Genomic DNA, 19,454 nt, shown 5'->3' with positions numbered 1-19,454 from the left:
TCCACTTGTATCGCGCCTTTCTAGTCTTCTGACCACATGTGGGGGAGCCCTTTTGTGCAGAGTCTGCATGTTCTCCCTGTGTCAGCGTGGGTTTCCTCCAGGTGCTCCAGCTTCCTCCAACAGTCCAAAGACATGCAGGTTAATTGGTGACTCTAAATTGTCCGCAGGTGTGAATGTGAGTGTGAATGGTTGTCTGTCTCTGTGTGTCAGCCCTGTGATAGTCTGGTGACCTGTCCAGGGTGTACCCTGCCTCTCGCCCAGTGTCAGCTGGGATAGGCTCCAGCCCCCGTGACCCCCAACAGGATAAGTGGTTACTGTCATTGTATCATTAAAAAAATACACTGAAATTAGGGTGCTCCTCCTGTAAGATGCCTCAGTTAAAACCGCGTCCTCCAAACATTCAACCTCACACTTGCAAATAATAATACACAATAAATTAGTGTAATAGGTTAAAAAAACTACACCTTTCAATTTTTGTGGTCGTAGGTCAAGGTCACTGTGACCTTGCATCTGTTTTATTCTTGTGACCGTGATATTTCAAGAAGGCCTTGGGGGAGTTTCCACAAATTTGGCACAAACATCCACTTGGACTCAAGAATGAATTTATGAGAATTTGGTGGTCAAAGGTCAAGTTCAGTGTGGCCTGGCAAAACAAGTCTTTGGCCATAACTCAAGAATTCATTTGCTAGTTATGACAAAATTTCACACAAATGTCTAATAGGATAAAATCATGACATTTCCTATCCAAAAGGTCAAAGGTCAACTTCACTGTGACGTCATAATGCTCTGCAAAAACACTTTCCTGGCCATTATTTAACGTCATATCTCAGGAACAGAAGCAAGACATTTGGTCAGATACTTGTGCTGATTGTAGAGATCTTCTGTGCTGTCGGGGAAGATGTGTGTGAAGAATTCATGTTTTCACAGACATGGATGTTAACTGTAACTTGACTGGTTTGTGGAGGCATACAACTGCAGAGTGGTATTTCTAATTACATTAGTATTTGACAGTTTAATTTATAATGAATCCAAACGTCGTCTTCATGCGACAGTTGTGTCACTGTTTTAATTAGAAAGTAGCCATTCTCTTTTTTTAACTTCATAAAATGCCTGATGGATTTATTAGTTTTTTGCCCCATTTCCCTCCCAGATAATTGCTGAAGAGAAGGGTTATGTAATGTTTTTCTTTTTTTCTTTTTTGATCCCTTCATCCGAGTAATCCCAGCTGACCCGATGTTAACTCATCCTGTTGTCCCCGGGGACATGAGTGGACTATTGATTGTCAGCCAGTCAATTAGAGCTGTGAGAACCTCATGTGACAACTTTAAAGTTATTCATTACTTACCCAGCATGCAACGTGTGCTTTTCAATTGGGGGTCTAACTTATCTAACAGTTGAGGTCGCTGTGACAGCTGTCGGTAGATGCAGCAGGTCACAGGTTTGTATGTTACTGTGCAGCCTGTTGTTTTGTTGTGTTCAGCTGCTGCAGCTCAGGCCACTAAGTGAAAGTCTCCTCCCTTCCCTTATGTAAATCCACAGTGTCCCTTATGAGCCTTATCAGTCTGTTCACGCCACATGTACCCACTCTGTGTGTCCTACATCTGTGTGTGTGTGTGTGTGTGTGTGTGTGTCACCCTCATGTTCTCCATCCCTCCCCTCATGTTCCACTGTGGGTGTGTTTTCAGAACCACGAGCAGCTGAGGGACCACGACTCTGACGTCCTCCGTAACGACAGCGACCTGACCTTCACGTTCGGCGACACTGCCATCACAGCCAACGGGGCCTCAGGTGGTGGAGGGGATGCGGCCGGCGGGTCGGGCTGGAGCGCGAATGGCAAAAGGAGCGGCAGCACCTCCGAGGAGGCGCTGGAGCGTGAACTGGACTCCCGCGAGCAGGAGCTGCTGAGCCGCGGCACACGTCTGGTTTTCCCCATCGAGGATCACATCTGACCCTCCAACCTCCAACCTCCCCGCCCTGACCCCCCCAGACCGCCTCGCCCTCGGCTCTCCTGTGGGCAGAGCGTCCAGTCCTTCAGAGATAAGACAGAGAAGAGAAGTGGGAGTAGACAAGAGGGGAGGCTCTGAGCTCCCTCCAGGCCTGGGAGCAGAGCTCACTGAGCGTTTCATCCTCATTACAGAGCTGGAATTTATTCTCCAGGAGACATGTGTCCTCCAGTCAGGAAATCAACTCTCCATGCTGATTGTTTCCTCTGCATAAACAGGAGGGAAATCTTTATGCAGGATGAGAGGACAAAAAAAATCATCATGCGAGATTCAATCTGCACTTTTGAGCATGTGACACTGTGTTCAGCTGGAGTGGAAAACAAGAAGAAGAAATGAAAAATTGCCTGGCAGCCCTCTCTCATCATGTGATCTGACCAGATTCAGAGTGCATCAGTGAACACTGAGAAAAGTGGCTTCTTCGCAATCACACCCATCTAGTTGCTGAGATGACGCTACACTAACCAAACTGTAATAGTTTATAGATCAGACAAGAGTTCTGTGGTATATTTGTACCATTCATCTGAAGCTGCTAATAGGCCAGTGTTTGGTATGTCTGTGATGATGATGTCCCTTTGTTTCACACAAAAGCATCTGTGTGTGGAGGAGACTGTGGCATGTGAGGAGCTCAGAGAGGGACAGTGAGTGTGTGACCCTCTCAGCCGCCGCAGCCTCTCATGGGTGAAGTAACAGGGGCGGAGAATGTGAGCATGTAAATAGCAACAATGCAGAGCTTTGTTCCTCTCGAGTGGGACCGCTTCTTTCAGTGCATTACGTCCCATGACTGTTACGAATCTGTGTATCTTGTCTCTGAACTGGATCTTTTTTCTGTGTACAGGGCTGCTTTTCATAACAATCCCATGAACGAGGAACTGAAGGATTTTGATGCTGATTATATTGTTTCTTATGAGATAAAGCTGATTTCCCACAACGTAAAATAATGAGCTGTGCACTGTAATACGGTCATGGAGTAATTTCAACACTATAAAATAAAGAGAAGAGGCCAGTTGCACAAAACACCCTTAAGTCTTTTCCTTAAGGTTTCCTTTAAATGTTTACTTATGTATTTATGCTTTTCTCCATGTCTAGGTCTTATACTGAAGGCATTACTAAAGACCTTAGCAACCAAAGCAAGCTAAAAAAAACCCTAAAGGTACCTCTGTCTCTATCTTCACTGCAACACCATCGAGTTTGTGGTGATAAGTGAAAAAAACGAACACACTAGGAGAACCCAGTGGATATGCTTTTGATTTTAGACCTTAGATTTGACTGAATTCATTTTTGTTGCAGTTTCTTCCTACAATTGTCTGGTAGTTGGGATCAAATTTACTTAGTAGTTTGTGCTTTCTATGATTGTATCCCTCCAGAAGTTTAATCTTTTCCTCCTCTGACCAGTATCATTCTTTTCTTCTGCCACTTTTCACCATTGGCCAACTTTGTGAGACGAAAACAGGCGTCAAAAGCCCAAGCAAACAAATAATCTCCACGGAAACCTTACTGCTATTAAATCTCCTTCAATGCAATAAATGAGTTAATGTTTTTCCTTAACTAAGGAAACCTTTTAAGGGATTCTGTGCAACTGTGTAAGCCCCTCAGCTAAAGAGAAAGTAAGCCTTAAGGAGAAAACTTAAGGTGTTTTGTGCTACCCATCCTAGGCCTTCATCGTAGTTTGTAACCCTTTGCAAAAATTTTATATTATATACTTATTTTAAAAAGAATTAAATGATCAGATGTAGAACTGCAACGATTAGTCGATAAAGTGATGAGGTGATGAACAGAAAATTAGTCAGCAACTATTTTGACCCATCAAATAATCATTTTAGTCTTTTTTTAAGCAAAAAAAGCCAAATATTTTCTGGTTTCATGCCTCTTAAATGTGACAATTTGCTCATTTTCTTTGTTTAACATGATATTTAACTGAATAGATGTGGAGGTTTGGACTGTCCGTAGGATAAAACAAACCATTTCAAGACTATTCCTTGAGCTGTGGCTGTCTTCTGATATTTTATTCACAAAACGATTGATTGATAACAAGAATAACTGTTATTTATGGACCTAATTAGATGCATCCTTTTATGATGGGCTGCAACTAAAAATAATTTGCATTATCAAGTAATCTATTGATGATTTTCTGGATTAATTGATGAGTCATAGTCTATAAAATGTCAGATGATCGTAACAAATGATAAATCCCAATTTACCAGAGCCCAAAGAAATATTTGCTTTGTCCAAAATCCAAAAACATTTATAGGTTGCAAAGTACGTCTTCAAACTCCATCATTAATTAGATTTTTAAACTTAAAGTGTTCAAACTTCAAATGCCAAATAAAAGGGAACAGCCACTGATACCAAATGCTGACCATGAGAGATAAAAAAAAGGAAGTGCTTGCATATAAACTCACAGAGCAGCACTCATATCAGCAGTGATCATATCATTCAAAATTGTCATTGATTAGATAATTTGCAGAATAAATGTCTCACAAATCGTTCTTAAACCTTAGTTCATCGGTTAACGTGATATTTTTTAACTTTTTAACGGACATAGATTCCTAATTTGTGTTGTCCTGTTTGAAGCCTCGTTTTTTTTAAAGATTAAGGTCACACTTCTCAGTTTACTTTTTCATTTTCAAAAAAAAAAAAAAAAAAAAAAAAATCAGATGCAAATCATGATGCTATGCTTTTAAATGTCTTTTGATTATAATTATGTGAAAGCAATAGTTTCACATTTTGGAAAATACAATTCAAAGACAGGGAAGCTTCTTTCTCACATCTGTCTGTTAAATATGAAGCTACAGCTAACAATTATTTAGCTTAGCTTAGCTTAATTCCACCAGAGCCTATAAAACGAGCTATATTAAATATTATATTGATCCTTTTTTAAAGTAGAAACAGACAACTTTTCCCCCTTAGTGTTTCCAACTGGTATCATTGTTGGTGCCGTTGTTTCAAAGATAATTGGATCACTCTTGTTTACCTCAGAGCTGAGCTGCCATCACAGTTACTTTGGTTGTTTCACCATCTACCACTCCACTACTGGGGACAGTTACTGCAAAGAACTTACAGTGATACTAGTAAATAATTGGAGATAGCTACGGATAGCTACTGGGGAAAATTAAAGTGCTCTCCTTTTCCTGTTTTGGTTGCACAATGGTTAACGCATATCATTTGTACCATAAATGGAGCCTTCATTTTCAGGGAGATCGTACCTGTTGGCAGATCGGCATAATGAAAGTGAGACTTTTAGGGAACGAATGGTGTCATTATTCTATAGCCATTACATTACACAATCAACATTTACTTCATAGTGATAAGTTAAAGAAAAAAAATCAGCAACTTGTCTGTTCCCACTTAAGCTAAGTATAAAAAACTTTTTTCAGGTAGTTATTGGCTGGACTATTTAAGATACCATTAGATCAGGTTTTTTGCAGGTCCTCGTAAAAGTCAAAAAGCCAATCATTTAAATTTTAGTCCTTAAAATGTTCTTAGTATGATTTTGACAGGTCTTAAAAATTGATTGCATCGTAAAGTTCATGTTACTTTTATAAAGCTGTGTTAACTTTTGGGAAACAATTTGTATTGATCACAATGTAACAAAACTACAAAACAAAACCAACATGGAGCCGACAGCCACGGATGCAAACTGCAGCTTGGTCAGAATTTATTAGGTAGCATGGCGTGTCCTCCCGTAAAGCTACTTCTAGAAGTAGTAAGTTATAATTGTGTCTGTTAACTTTTTTCCCTCGTGTCCTTCTTTATGCCAGTATGGACATGAAATAGGTCTGGATTTGCATTTATAATGGTCTTAAAAAAGGTCTGTAAAAGTCTTAAATTTATTTGTTGAAACCCTGTCAGATGAAGTTTATTACATTGGAACTAAACCAGGCTCGCTGTTGCTTCCTGTCTCCACCCTTTATGCTAAGCTAAGCTAATCAGCTGCTGGCTGTAGCTTTACATTTACCGTACAGGCATGAAGGTGACATTCACCTTCTCATGTAACTCTCTGCCAGTAAGCCTTTCCCAAAATGTTGAACTGCTGCAGCTCATTGTGCAGCTACAACACTTGACCTTCACATTTAGGGCAGTCACTGCACATAAATAATGGTAATATAGAGACTTCCCTAAGCTCTGATGACAAGAAACCTGACCACACATTTACCCAACAAGAAATGGGAACACATGTTGTTCTCTTATTGAAAAAATGATGTTTTTTTGGTACCATATTCCTGCATGTCATCTCAGCGTCAAATAGAGTCTTATGTTCACAGCAGGTGTGACATATATTGCAGCTTACAGTATGACATCATCTCACCTGTGGCCCAGTTCCTCGCAGCGACTCAGAGCAGTTTTTAATGAGATAACTGACTCATCTGCAACGTGCAAATCCTCGATATGAGACTGTGACATTTTCCACAACAGTGTACTGAACCTAACAGCTTCCTTCTGGTTGATTTGCATCACTCTACATTAACTATTAATTATTAATACTGCATCAATTACTCTTTGGCGACCTTCTAATCACATTTCTACACTGTTTGTAGTGAACATTTGGGGATTCCTCCCACACAGCAGGATTAGGAGGGGAAATATTTGGATGTACTTCCCTCCTCTGGACATGATTTTCAGCTCTTATCCCATAAATGTAAATAAGGAGACATATCTGGGTTTACAGAGCCGGTGGAGGAGCCGTTTGAACCAACAACTCGTATCCAAAAATAGCAGGAGGTTTTGTCTGTTGTTTTATTTTTCCGGAGCTCAACACATTTTGTGTTCTCGTTCACCACCGCGTCTAGACATCCGAACCGCTCCCCCCCGTTTTAAATTCACCACACAGCACGTGTCGCCTTTTTGTGTTTCTCCTTCGACTGCACACAGGGCCTGCTGCATTTATGTATGAGTACACGAGGGCAGGTGTGAAAGGCGCGATTGTGTAAGGGGAGAAGCCTCACACAAGTTTTATGGCTCGTTGGGGACCTCCGAAGAGGAAATGAATCTAGTTATGTAAGCTGTTGCCAAGCTGTATGCAGTGAGGGTGATTTAAATTCTAGCAGGAGTGAGAGAAGTAATGTGGAGCCGTGCTCTGTGTCCAACATCTCCTCTCACACTCTGATGATAGCGAAGTTTTTCTGTATCTAGGGCATTAAAAAAAATACTCGCCACTTTGTTCTGTTACACTTGACGCTTACACCATCTCGTCTGTGATATACAAAGGTCACACAGCATCATGCTACACCTTTACATACAGTATAACTTACAGCTGATATCATGTTGTCTCTGAAAACAGACAAACTGTGACTTCTGATCAAACCTGTTGAGACTGTCCTCATAATTCCGGCTTTATCTACTAACATCAGTGCAGAAAAAGACAGACCGAGATTTCATTTGTCACCACGTCTAGGACAAACTGTCTAGACAGTTATTCTCTGAGACGTGGGAGCACTTTATGGACAGCAACACCTTGGACGACTTAACTGGTGGCTGCAGGCAAAACAAACGAGCCGAGTTTGGCACTTTACCTCAAGCAGAGGACACTCGCGGGGCTCTTATATAACCTTCATGTGCACTCTATCCTCCAGACTGTTGTGCTGTCAGTTGTCTTGCTGGCTATATTTACATGCTCTCTGTACCTGAGAAATATGAGATGTAGCTCAATTGTTAATATGTGCACCTGTTGTTTCTAGTAGCAACTGGCTGCCTGGTTCTACCTACCATGATTTGCATGTCAACATGTTAATAAAAGTCGTCAAATTATGAGCCGCCAAGTTGTGTTAATTGTGGTCTAAGAGGAGGCGTCAAAGAAAGCTGAAAGAAAGTGTAGTTGAAAATCCTTTATTGATACATGGATAAACCACCTTGTTTCGACTAGAGAGTCTTCATCAGGGTATATCCTGGAGACTGATGAAGACTCTACTCGAAACCCGCTGGTTTATCCGTGCATCAATTAAGGATGTTTAACTACAGAGTACCTTTATGTGGCATGCACTGCATATGTGCTCCTACTGTCCACTTTTAATGGTAGCAATGATTGATTCGTCAACTGAGATGGTGTGCAGGTAAATGTTATATTTGTTTTAACTTTGTTTTGCTTGCATTCCTCCACGGTGAACAAAGAATCCAAAAATTGAGAAAATTCTTGATGAACTGAAGCCATAGGGGTCCGAGTAGTTTACAAACTCTCACACAGCTCGTGCAGTATAATCCAAGTATCATTCATCTTGTCGTATGCTCAGTGCTTCCCCAACAGACAGCGCTTTCTGATGGGGAACTGAACTAAAAGTGAAACGTATCTACTCTCTCTTTAAAGCCAGACTCCATTGACAAAAACACAAATTTAACCGCACTGAACACAGAAGCTGCTGGTGTACCGCTGCCTCACTTAGTTAGCTTGTTTGTGTTATTGTGTGACTTTGGAGTTTTAAAGGGTTAGTTCAGATTCACCGAAGTCACACAATAACACAAACACACAACCTGATCAAGGCAATGGAACACCAGCAGCTCCTGTGTTCAGCGAGGTAAAATTACTGTTTTTGTCAGTGGAGTCTGGCATTGAGGAGAGCATAGATACATTTCACTTTTAGTTTAGCCCCCCTATCGGAAACGGCTGTCTGTTTCCCAGTCTTGGAAGTACTGAGCATATGACTGGATAACTGAGACTTGGATTACACTGCACAAGTTGTGTGAGAGTTTGTAAACAGATGTTTTGATATAGTTTTGCTGTTGTTAACCATGGACCCCAATGACTTCAATTCATAAAGATTTTTTTTTTGTTTTTGAATTCTTTGTTCACCGTGGAGGCATGTGAGAAAAACAAAGCTTTATTTGCAAATTCAATGCAACACAGGGTGAGTAACTGATATACAAATAATCATTTTGGGGGTGAAGTGTTCCTTTAACTGACACGCACTATTAAGTTAGACTGCAAATGCACTCACATTGACCTGCGTACTTCTTTCGTGCTTTTTCTCTCAGCATTAAACCTAATATAAATTTTACAAGTTGATGTACTTTACGCTCTGAGTTATTAATATTTGAATTCAATCCCCATAGGTGCTATTGTCGTTGTATCTTGGCCAGTATGCAAACTTAATAGCAATCACACTCATTTTCCTCTGGAGACTCTTCTCTAGTCTTTACTAGCTCTTTATTGAGGTCAGTTTAAATAATCTTAAAGTTATTTCCTTCTTTGACAAGAGAACTTCTTCAGGTATTCCACCCAGAACAATTATTACAGAACCAACTTCTAAAGTTGAACACGTGGATGCTGGTCGACCTTCTACCCCTCCTACACACATCCTTAGCCGGAGGGATGTCACAGCATTTTACAGTATATTAGACAAAAACTAGAAACAGTAAGAATACACAAAATGAATCAGTACCGTCTGTCGTGTTTGTGAAAAGTTGCTAAAAAGAAGTTCATTGGCGGAGGACAGAGGCAGCTCTCCAAGACGTGCCCGTGGGATATTAGAAAATTTCACACCCATGTGAGTGTTTTGTCAGTGGGGCGCTGCAGCTGTCTGGATTCCTGAGGGGCCGGGGGTGGAACAATAGTTCCTCAGTCAGGCCTCCTTTCCAGAAAATACTGTAGTTTCTTCTTTCAAAGCTCTACATCGACATTGTTAGTGAGCCTACTACAGTTAAGTATCAGTAATGCTCAAGATTACTGCCACTCTTAGTCGCAGGCAGGACGGATAAAGCCACGCAGGTGAGCACGGACTGTCACTGCCATCCTGGATCCTGGCAGTCATCTCCCAAGAAGGACCCATCTCTGGCTTTTTATGGCACTCGCCTGCAGGGGATTTGGGGAGGGATTAGTGCTACTAAAAGGACAGAAGGATAGAGGCCGGCCGGTGTAACAGCAGCACAAACCAGCCTCTCTTCTTGTTTAATTCCCTTCCCTGCGTTCTCTCTATCTGCATTAGACCCTGCTGGTGTTAAACATGTAACACTGTGAAACAAAAAGAAAAAAGCTGCCTTCTCTCCCTCCGTCTCAAAATTCATGTGTCTGTGATTGGATGCTCTCTCCACTTGGATTTTCTCCAGTTCGTTGACCTGCCTCGGTCGAAGAAATAACAACCTAAGAGCCGTACTCGTGAGCTCCCAGTGGACCGCATTCCAGCTGCTTGTTTTTTTATTCCACCTTTTGCCCTCAGCGTTGAATACCAGACCCCTGGAAGACAGAAAAAACAGTCAGCTGAGGATTAAAATAAAACCTTTAAGTTATGTCACAGCTGCACACTGAAACAGCCACAGAGCATAAAGACCACAAACACTTGGCTGATGGTTGAACATCATAATTTTTTGACCAAATACCTCGATATCGATACTGAGACGTTGACTCTCGGTGCTTTCACAATGTCACAATGAGATTTTTGATAAATACATATAAGCAACGAGGATACAATGGCTATGTGGGTAAAGGAAAATAACAGAACAGCTAGAACAGTCTAGTAAGTTCAGAAAATGACATCACTTTACTGTAATACAGCCTTTAAAACCAAGAAAAGACGACACTTACAATATTAAATTATCCAAAATCCAAGACGATATTTAGTCTCCTATCACGATATTGATATATTATCAATATCAATACATGGCCACAGTGTTGCATCTTCTTATAGGGGACATAAGCAACCGCCTAGTCGCCAAAGTGTATGTGCCCTGAGCCTTGAAATGCACGACCCTCCCCACGTCTCAAATGCACACAACAGTGGAACTATCGGTAACTTGGCACAGTAGACGTTTTTAGATTTTAATTACGAACCCTTTGATGTTTAGAAGTTGCAAGTTGAAAAGAGAAATCTAATTTAATTTTTTCACAGGATGTGTTTGGTGCCGAAATGTTTACGAGACATGTAGAATAATGTGATTTTTAAGACAGAGGGCTACAGCGCACATGATGTGTTCAAGGACTGTTGGAGTTTGAAAATCACCTAATAATTTCGGATTGGATTTGGAGCTAAATGTTGTGCCTAGGGCACGTCGTGTATTAATGATATTCAAGGTTGGAAAAAGATATACGTTTCATCCCTGTTAGCTAGCTAGCTACTGAAGATATAGCCTACTGAATGTACACACATGCTGCTTTTGCTGTTTAATGATTGTAACAGTGAAACAAAGACCGACCCTGCTGTACAGGAACCAGTGAAGGGAAGCAGGGAAACTTTGCTGATATTGAACCAGCTGTGTGTCATCACAATGTGTGCAGATGAACGTTGTTTGACTTCCTCCGACCTCCCTGTGGCAGCGGAAGTCCAGGTGCTGGCAGCAGCACGGAGGTGAAGCCAGACACTGTTCATCTGCACACACTGCGATGCCACACAGCTGGTTCAATATCAGCAAAGTTTCCCTTTATATTCATTGTCTGCTGTGGCGATCAGCAGTGATGTGGTGGTTCACTTTTACACTGTGATCTGTAGCCTATAGTTCGGCTTTAGCTTCTAACTGTCTTTGTCTTTTTAACCTGTTGTTGCTGCTGAGTCAGTTTGACATCCTGGATATATCCTTCAAACACAGACTGTAGACCCCTCTGTCTGCTTCTCTCTGGAATCACTGGTTCATTTCTCCAAAAATATGATAATATTTCTTCAGGAAGTGCAGTTAGTTACAGTGTGGGCTCCATGTTTACTCTGACAGCTCGTCGGACCATCACAAAGGGGGTGGGGCTTAGCGAAAGGTCAATTCTTAAATAAAACTTGCCTTTTAAACCGGCCATGGGATTTGGGGTTCAGAGGGTTTTTAAAATAAATACAACCGTATAAAGTTGTATATCCTTCTCCTTAGCCAATATAAACAACACAAGTTCCTCCCGGGGCTTAGAAATTATTCGTTAGGACTGTTTGCACCGCCCCTCCCCCCTCACAAATAACAAACAGTCCCTTAGCTCTTGTTCTGTGGGTGCTTAGGATGCCAAGTGTGCTAGGTTCAGCCCTGTGTTGCCCAGCCCTACTCTCTATAGGGTGTATAATGTTCATGACCTCCATCAATAGCTCTATCTAGAGACGGTGTGGAGGCGGTGAGACGAGGGGCACCCACTGCCTCCACCCCGTTTCTGCTGCACGTCAACGGCTTGCATGCAGCCCAGCTGCTTGTGTGAGCTGGTGGTGACAGGCTGGTGGTAACCCTGGGAGCTCTATCCTGTCACGGACAGCCGTATACAATGATCCCCTTCTTGACAGCAGAGTCTGAGGCCCGGTGACTCGCTGCCAGCACCCCCCGCTCTCCATGAGAGGACGCGGCATTGCCAGAGGGAAAACAATGAGGCCTCTATTAAACAGCAGATCAGTCGGTCATTAAGGAGGGAGAAACATTTCTGTGACTGTCTCGCTCCGATAGCTCTAAAAATCTGTTACACACTGGTGTCACTTGTGTTTCGAATGGCAACGCTGGAATGCCTGAATTAATCAGAAAGTTTGGAGCGTGCAAACAAACGTGCTTCCTTTTTAATCTTAAAGGGAAACCAAAGTATTTTTGAACCTGAACCCTGTTTCCCATGTTTTTTCCTATCTAAATGACAAATGGGGACAACAGTTTTTGACATTTGTCCAGTATTGACAAAGATGACGTCAATTTACGTCCACTGAAAGTGCCTGTTTTTGCCGCTGACAGGCTCAGATTACTCTTATAAGTGTCTGACAGCACTGTAGAAAGATCCCTACAGAGATAGACTTTTATTAAAGAGTGCGATCCTTTTTATTTACCAGAAACTGGTCCGATATTGAGAGAAGCTACAATGTACTCCTTCTGGGAATCATGCACGTCCATTGAAAGACTTGTTTTTGTCACTGACAGGCTCAGATTGCTATTAGAAGTGTCAGACGACGTTGTAGAGAGAACCCTAAAAAGACAGACTTCTTAGTTAAAGAGTGAGGTCCTTTTTGTTTAACCAGAATTTGGTCCAATGTTGAAAGAGACTGCTGCAGCTGGCAGAGGTGAAACAGACTACAATGTACTCCTTCAAGCAACTGCGCATCATCAATTTACGTCCATCCAAAGACATTTTGCCACTGACAGGCTCAGATTGTTATTTGAAATCAAGATCAAGTGAGAGGTTCGGACAAACACTTCATTTCTGTGTAGGGTCCTTTCTGTAATGTTGTCAGACATTTATAATAACAGTCCGAGCCTGTCAGTGTCAAAAACAAAAACTTCTAAAGGATGTAAACTGACACACACAACTGCCCGTAGGGATCACACTGCAGTCTGTTTTGATTTCCCTCAGTACTGGACCAGTTTCAGAAACTGTTGTCTCTGTAGACACAAAAACATGGGACAGTTTCCAGGGTCCAGGCGTCCCTCTAACACTGTGTTAATATCCTGCAGGTGATCCATTACCTTGTACGGAAACTAAAAGGAAAAGCTACATATTAAAGAAAGTGACACTGTGACACATTAACAGGTAATGAGCCGTTATCGACAACATGAGATCAGAGTCCATTATTATCTGAACAACAGTCAGCAGATAATATGAGGCGGGAGCACAATGAGAAGAACTGAAAATCATCACAATCATTGGAGCAAGACACACAGACTTAGTATTGGTTTTGTTTTTGTTTTGTTGTGGTCTTATGCCTATATGTGGTTGTTGTGGTTCTTTGTGGTCATTTTGTGTCTCTTTGTAGTTTAGTGTCTCACTGTAGTCCTCTTTGTTTCTCTTTGTAGTTCTTTTGTGTCTCTTTGTCATCACTTTGTGTCTCTTTGCAATCATTTTGTGTCTCTTTGTAGTCATTTTGTGTCTCTTTGTAGTCATTCTGTTCCACTGTAGTCATTTTTTCCCCTTTGTAGTCATTTAGTGTCTCCTTATAGTAATTGTGTCTCTTTGTAGTCATTTTATGTCTCTTTGTAGTCGTTCTGTCCCACTGTAGTCATTTTGTGTCTCTTTGTAGTCATTTTATGTCTCTTTGTAGTCGTTCCGTCACACTGTAGTCATTTTGATTACCTTTGTAGTCATTTAGTGTCTCCTTATAGTAATTGTGTCTCTTTGTAGTCATTTTGTGTCTCCTTGTAGTCATTCTGTCCCACTGTAGTCATTTTTTCCCCTTTGTAGTCATTTAGTGTCTCCTTATAGTAATTGTGTCTCTTTGTAGTCATTTTGTGTATCCTTGTAGTCGTTCTGTCCCACTGTAGTCATTTTGTGTCTCTTTGTAGTCATTTTATGTCTCTTTGTAGTTCTGTCCCACTGTAGTCATATTCTGTCTCTTTGTAGTCATTTTGTGTCTCTAGTTAGTCATTGTGTGTCTCAGTTTAGTCATTTTGTGTCTCATTGTAGTCGTTGTGTCACACTGTAGTCATTTTGTGTCTCTTTGTGGTCAATTTGTCTCTCTGTAGTTCTTTTGTGTCTCTTTGTAGTTGTTCTGTCCACTGTAGTCATTTGTGTCTCTAGGTCGTCATTTTGTGTCTCTTTGTAGTTTAGTGTCTCAGTAGTTGTTTTGTGTCTCTTTGTAGTAATTGTGTCTCACTGTAGTCCTCTTTGTTTCTCTTTGTAGTTCATTTTATATCTCTTTGTAGTCGTTCTGTCCCACTGTAGTCATTTTGTTTACCTTTGTAGTCATTTAGTGTCTCCTTATAGTAATTGTGTCTCTTTGTAGTCATTCTGTCCCACTGTAGTCATTTTATGTCTCTTTGTAGTCGTTCCGTCACACTGTAGTCATTTTGATTACCTTTGTAGTCATTTAGTGTCTCCTTATAGTAATTGTGTCTCTTTGTAGTCATTTTGTGTCTCTTTGTAGTCATTCTGTCCCACTGTAGTCATTTTTTCCCCTTTGTAGTCATTTAGTGTCTCCTTATAGTAATTGTGTCTCTTTGTAGTCATTTTGTGTATCCTTGTAGTCGTTCTGTCCCACTGTAGTCATTTTGTGTCTCTTTGTAGTCATTTTATGTCTCTTTGTAGTCGTTCTGTCCCACTGTAGTCATTTTGTGTCTCTTTGTACTCATTCCGTGTCTCTTTGTAGTCATTCTGTGTCTCTCTGTAGTCATTTTGTGTCTCTTTGTAGTCGTTCTGTCCCACTGTAGTCATTTTGTGTCTCTTTGTAGTCGTTCCGTCACACTGTAGTCATTTTGTGTCTCTTTGTAGTTGTTCTGTCCCACTGTAGTCATTTTGTGTCTCTAGGTGGTCAATTTGTGTCTCTTTGTAGTTTAGTGTCTCAGTAGTTGTTTTGTCTCTTTGTAGTAATTGTGTCTCACTGTAGTCCTCTTTGTTTCTCTTTGTAGTTCTTTTGTGTCTCTTTGTAGTCGTTCTGTCCCACTGTAGTCATTTTGTTTACCTTTGTAGTCATTTAGTGTCTCCTTATAGTAATTGTGTCTCTTTGTAGTCATTCTGTCCCACTGTAGTCATTTTATGTCTCTTTGTAGTCATTTAGTGTCTCCTTATAGTAATTGTGTCTCTTTGTAGTCATTTTGTGTCTCCTTGTAGTCATTCTGTCCCACTGTAGTCATTTTTTCCCCTTTGTAGTCATTTAGTGTCTCCTTATAGTAATTGTGTCTCTTTGTAGTCATTTTGTGTATCCTTGTAGTCGTTCTGTCCCACTGTAGTCATTTTGTGTCTCTTTGTAGTCATTTTATGTCTCTTTGTAGTCGTTCTGTCCCACTGTAGTCATTTTGTGTCTCTTTGTAGTCATTTTATGTCTCTTTGTAGTCATTCTGTGTCTCTTTGTAGTCATTTTGTGTCTCTTTGTAGTCGTTCTGTCCCACTGTAGTCATTTTGTGTCTCTTTGTAGTCGTTCCGTCACACTGTAGTCATTTTGTGTCTCTTTGTAGTTGTTCTGTCCCACTGTAGTCATTTTGTGTCTCTAGGTGGTCAATTTGTGTCTCTTTGTAGTTTAGTGTCTCAGTAGTTGTTTTGTCTCTTTGTAGTAATTGTGTCTCACTGTAGTCCTCTTTGTTTCTCTTTGTAGTTCTTTTGTGTCTCTTTGTAGTCGTTCTGTCCCACTGTAGTCATTTTGTTTACCTTTGTAGTCATTTAGTGTCTCCTTATAGTAATTGTGTCTCTTTGTAGTCATTCTGTCCCACTGTAGTCATTTTATGTCTCTTTGTAGTCATTTTATATCTCTTTGTAGTCGTTCTGTCCCACTGTAGTCATTTTGATTACCTTTGTAGTCATTTAGTGTATCCTTATAGTAATTGTGTCTCTTTGTAGTCATTTTGTGTCTCCTTGTAGTCGTTCTGTCCCACTGTAGTCATTTTGTGTCTCTTTGTAGTCATTTTATGTCTCTTTGTAGTCGTTCTGTCCCACTGTAGTCATTTTGTATCTCTTTGTAGTCATTTTGTGTCTCTTTGTAGTCATTTTATGTCTCTTTGTAGTCGTTCTGTCCCACTGTAGTCATTTTGTGTCTCTTTGTAGTCGTTCCGTCACACTGTAGTCATTTTGTGTCTCTTTGTAGTCGTTCTGTCCCACTGTAGTCATTTTGTGTCTCTAGGTGGTCAATTTGTGTCTCTTTGTAGTTCTTTTGTGTCTCTTTGTAGTCGTTCTGTCCCACTGTAGTCATTTTGTTTACCTTTGTAGTCATTTAGTGTCTCCTTATAGTAATTGTGTCTCTTTGTAGTCATTCTGTCCCACTGTAGTCATTTTGTGTCTCTTTGTAGTCATTTTATATCTCTTTGTAGTCGTTCTGTCCCACTGTAGTCATTTTGATTACCTTTGTAGTCATTTAGTGTCTCCTTATAGTAATTGTCTCTTTGTAGTCATTTTGTGTCTCCTTGTAGTCGTTCTGTCCCACTGTAGTCATTTTGTGTCTCTTTGTAGTCATTTTATGTCTCTTTGTAGTCGTTCTGTCCCACTGTAGTAATTGTGTCTCTTTGTAGTCGTTCCGTCACACTGTAGTCATTTTGTGTCTCTTTGTAGTCATTTTGTGTCTCTTTGTAGTCGTTCTGTCACACTGTAGTAATTGTGTCTCTCTGTAGTCATTTCGTTTCCCCTTGTAATCTTTTTGTGTCTCTTACTAGTCATTTAGTGTCTCTTTGTAGTAACTGCGTTTCTTGGTCGTCACTTTGTTTCCTGCTGTAGTCTTTTTCTTTTTCTTTCTGGTCATTTTGAGTCTTTTGGGGCCATTTTGTCTCACTGTAGTTGTTTTGACTCACTGTACTTGTTTTGACTCACTGTAGTTGTTTTGACTCACTGTAGACGTTTTGTTTCCCTTTCCACTTCATTTGCATGTCTTTGTGGTGTATTTTTTTTTTTTTGTCTCTTATGTGGTCACTTTGAGTCTCTTCCTGGTTGATGCGCGCTACTCTGAGTGACATTTTCAGATGAAGACCAGGGCGTCCCCTTGACACGTTTGGCGCCTGGGCTTGTACTCAGTAAGCATGTTCAGTAATCCATCCATGAATTTACCTTTTAAAATTTTTAAAATTGCAGCATATGAACACTGCAGGCTTCATGTTTCCACATCACACTTGTGTAAGACGCATGTTGCACCATCAGTAGCTTTCATTGTGATGTCACAAAATCAGAGTCTTAGAAATGTTCCTCCTTCAGCAGATGAACAAGAAAACAACGTCTGAGTGTCTGTCTCTGCTATAGATTAAACATCCTAGAGAAGTAACATCAGGGGACTTTAACTGCATCAGATTCAACCATGTTGCCTGTCTACGCCTGCAGTGTCAAACGACTTAAGAATGTGTTACTGATCTCCATATGGACGCTCTGTTTTCAATTTGCCTTAGTCAGAGGGAGGTCAGAGGTCAAGGATCAGCCTCAGAGCTCAGCACCAGAAGACGTGGAGCCTGAGTAATGGTTTGAGTCAAACCACAAACTTCCTGCACTGACTTCAGTAAAGGTATAGAAACATGAGTGTGCATACAGAGTGTATGCACCGAGGGCACTCTTCTGCTTTGTCTCACTGCCACACACTCAGCTGATATTAGACTGCAGTCTACTGAACTGTGATCTCACCTGAACCCGTTGATTCCTCACTGCACATCATGTTGTTTTCTCCATGCTGTTTTTCTGGTAGCCCAGCTGCCTCATGACCTCGCTGCAGTAGGCCTCCACCTGATTGATCTGCTCAACATTGAGTCGCTCCCTCCAGGCATATATAGCCTCTTTTGCATCCCTTGATGATATCAGGAACGGCCTGTCCGATGAATAGCCCTGTCCGTGCGTCATGTTAAGCGCAAACTTCTCCAGAGCCGAGGAGCTGGAGAGGTTAGAGAATCGGAAGAGCCTCTGGAGCTCCTCCATGGGGTGCAGGACCAGGTCCTCGTATCGGATGCGGAGGTAGTTCCTCCTCACCCAGGGAGGCGCGTTCATCACCAGCAACATGTCACTGAGCCAGTTGTCACAGATGAGCTCCATGGCGCTGGAGACGTAGCTCTCAGCCCGGTTCACCCTGTTGTTCGGCACCAGGAGCCGCTTGTACTTGTCGGTCTGCTTCTTACTCCTCAGCACCTGGATGCTCTCCTTCACCAGGGCCTGCTTGGATTTCAAACGGGAGTTGTGCACGGCCCTCGGGTCTCGGAAGAGCTGAATGATCTGGAGGTTTATCGCCGGGTCTTTCATCAAAGGAACCAGCGTGCTCAGGTCCAAAACGCGCACTCCTTTGATCACCATCACCGGGTATTTTTTGCACTCCTTCTCCAGCTCCCTGATGTCCCGCTTTTGGCACTTTGCGCACTGGTCCTCCTTCACCAGCCCGATTTCGTGCCGTTTGTGCGCGTCACACAGCGGCTCCGAGCAGATCACCTTGTTCATCTTCCAGCCGAATATGAACGAGGTGGTGATGTTTTGGGAGCCTGCGTAAAGTTTGAGGACGGAGAAGTCGCAGCGGTAGAGCGCGTTCATCATGTCCCGCACTGCGCCCTGGAGGCTGCCCGCATCCCCCGGGTACAGAGCCTGCCATATGTGCCACATGGGCTCGTACAGGTAGAAAACATCGGGGTGCTGGTTGAACAGCTCCCCCAAAAACGACGAGCCGGTCCTCCAGGTGGCATGCAGGTAGATGTGTATCCGAGACTGGCTCCGGTTGACTGCGTGCTCCGTCGCGTCGCTGCCGTTAACTTTGTAACCGTTATCCCACAGCAGCGCCACTGTGTTCTCCAAATCTGGGCATCTGGGCTGTTGCTGCGGTAGTCCATGTTTGGCGTGTTGAACGGATTTATCCCGGTAATCTAACACGTACGGGATTAGCAACAGTAAACCTGAATATGCCAGGATCAAAACCAAGTATTTCTTGTGTAGCCTCCTCTTCATTTCCTTTGGCCGGGAGAGGGCTGGGTAGCGGCTTCTCTGGAGGGTCGGCACGGCGCTTTGTGAGCCCCGTGGTCCACTGTAAAGTTATGTGTGTGCGGGAGGAAGGAGTGTGTGTGTGTGTGGGGGATTAACCACGCCCCATTAAAGACAAATCAGACAGCAGATAATTTCTCTTTCCTGTTTACAAATACGTGATAAAACACACGATCAAATAACGGCAATAAAAGCGTTATAAAAATGTGTATGTTTACTTATCTCTATGCGTAAAAGTCATA

The 19,454-nt window shown here is 41.9% G+C and overlaps 2 protein-coding genes across 2 annotated transcripts in view; one reads left to right on the top strand and one right to left on the bottom strand.

The window, feature by feature from the left end:
* Positions 1 to 7,748, top strand: part of slc9a7 (solute carrier family 9 member 7) — a 41,039-nt gene extending 33,291 nt beyond the window's left edge. Inside the window, exon 16 of the mRNA XM_049587132.1 lies at positions 1,686 to 7,748. Within this exon, the coding sequence (XP_049443089.1) occupies positions 1,686 to 1,949 (264 nt within the window). The 3' untranslated portion in view covers positions 1,950 to 7,748. The remainder of the gene's footprint in view (positions 1 to 1,685) is intronic.
* Positions 7,749 to 8,373: 625 nt separating this feature from the next.
* On the bottom strand, positions 8,374 to 19,295 carry chst7 (carbohydrate (N-acetylglucosamine 6-O) sulfotransferase 7). The gene is made up of 2 exons (XM_049587133.1): positions 17,884 to 19,295; positions 8,374 to 10,164 (listed from the first exon to the last, which is right to left on the bottom strand). The coding sequence occupies exon 1, from the start codon at positions 19,177 to 19,179 to the stop codon at positions 17,911 to 17,913; it is 1,269 nt and encodes a 422-aa protein (XP_049443090.1). The 5' UTR covers positions 19,180 to 19,295; the 3' UTR covers positions 8,374 to 10,164; positions 17,884 to 17,910.
* Between the last annotated feature and the right edge of the window lie 159 nt (positions 19,296 to 19,454).

The sequence above is a fragment of the Epinephelus fuscoguttatus genome, linkage group LG10 (genome assembly GCF_011397635.1).
Source record: "Epinephelus fuscoguttatus linkage group LG10, E.fuscoguttatus.final_Chr_v1".
Classification (NCBI taxonomy): domain Eukaryota; kingdom Metazoa; phylum Chordata; class Actinopteri; order Perciformes; family Serranidae; genus Epinephelus; species Epinephelus fuscoguttatus.
Note: the sequence above shows the minus strand (reverse complement) of the source record. Positions and strands in the feature narration are given on the sequence as shown.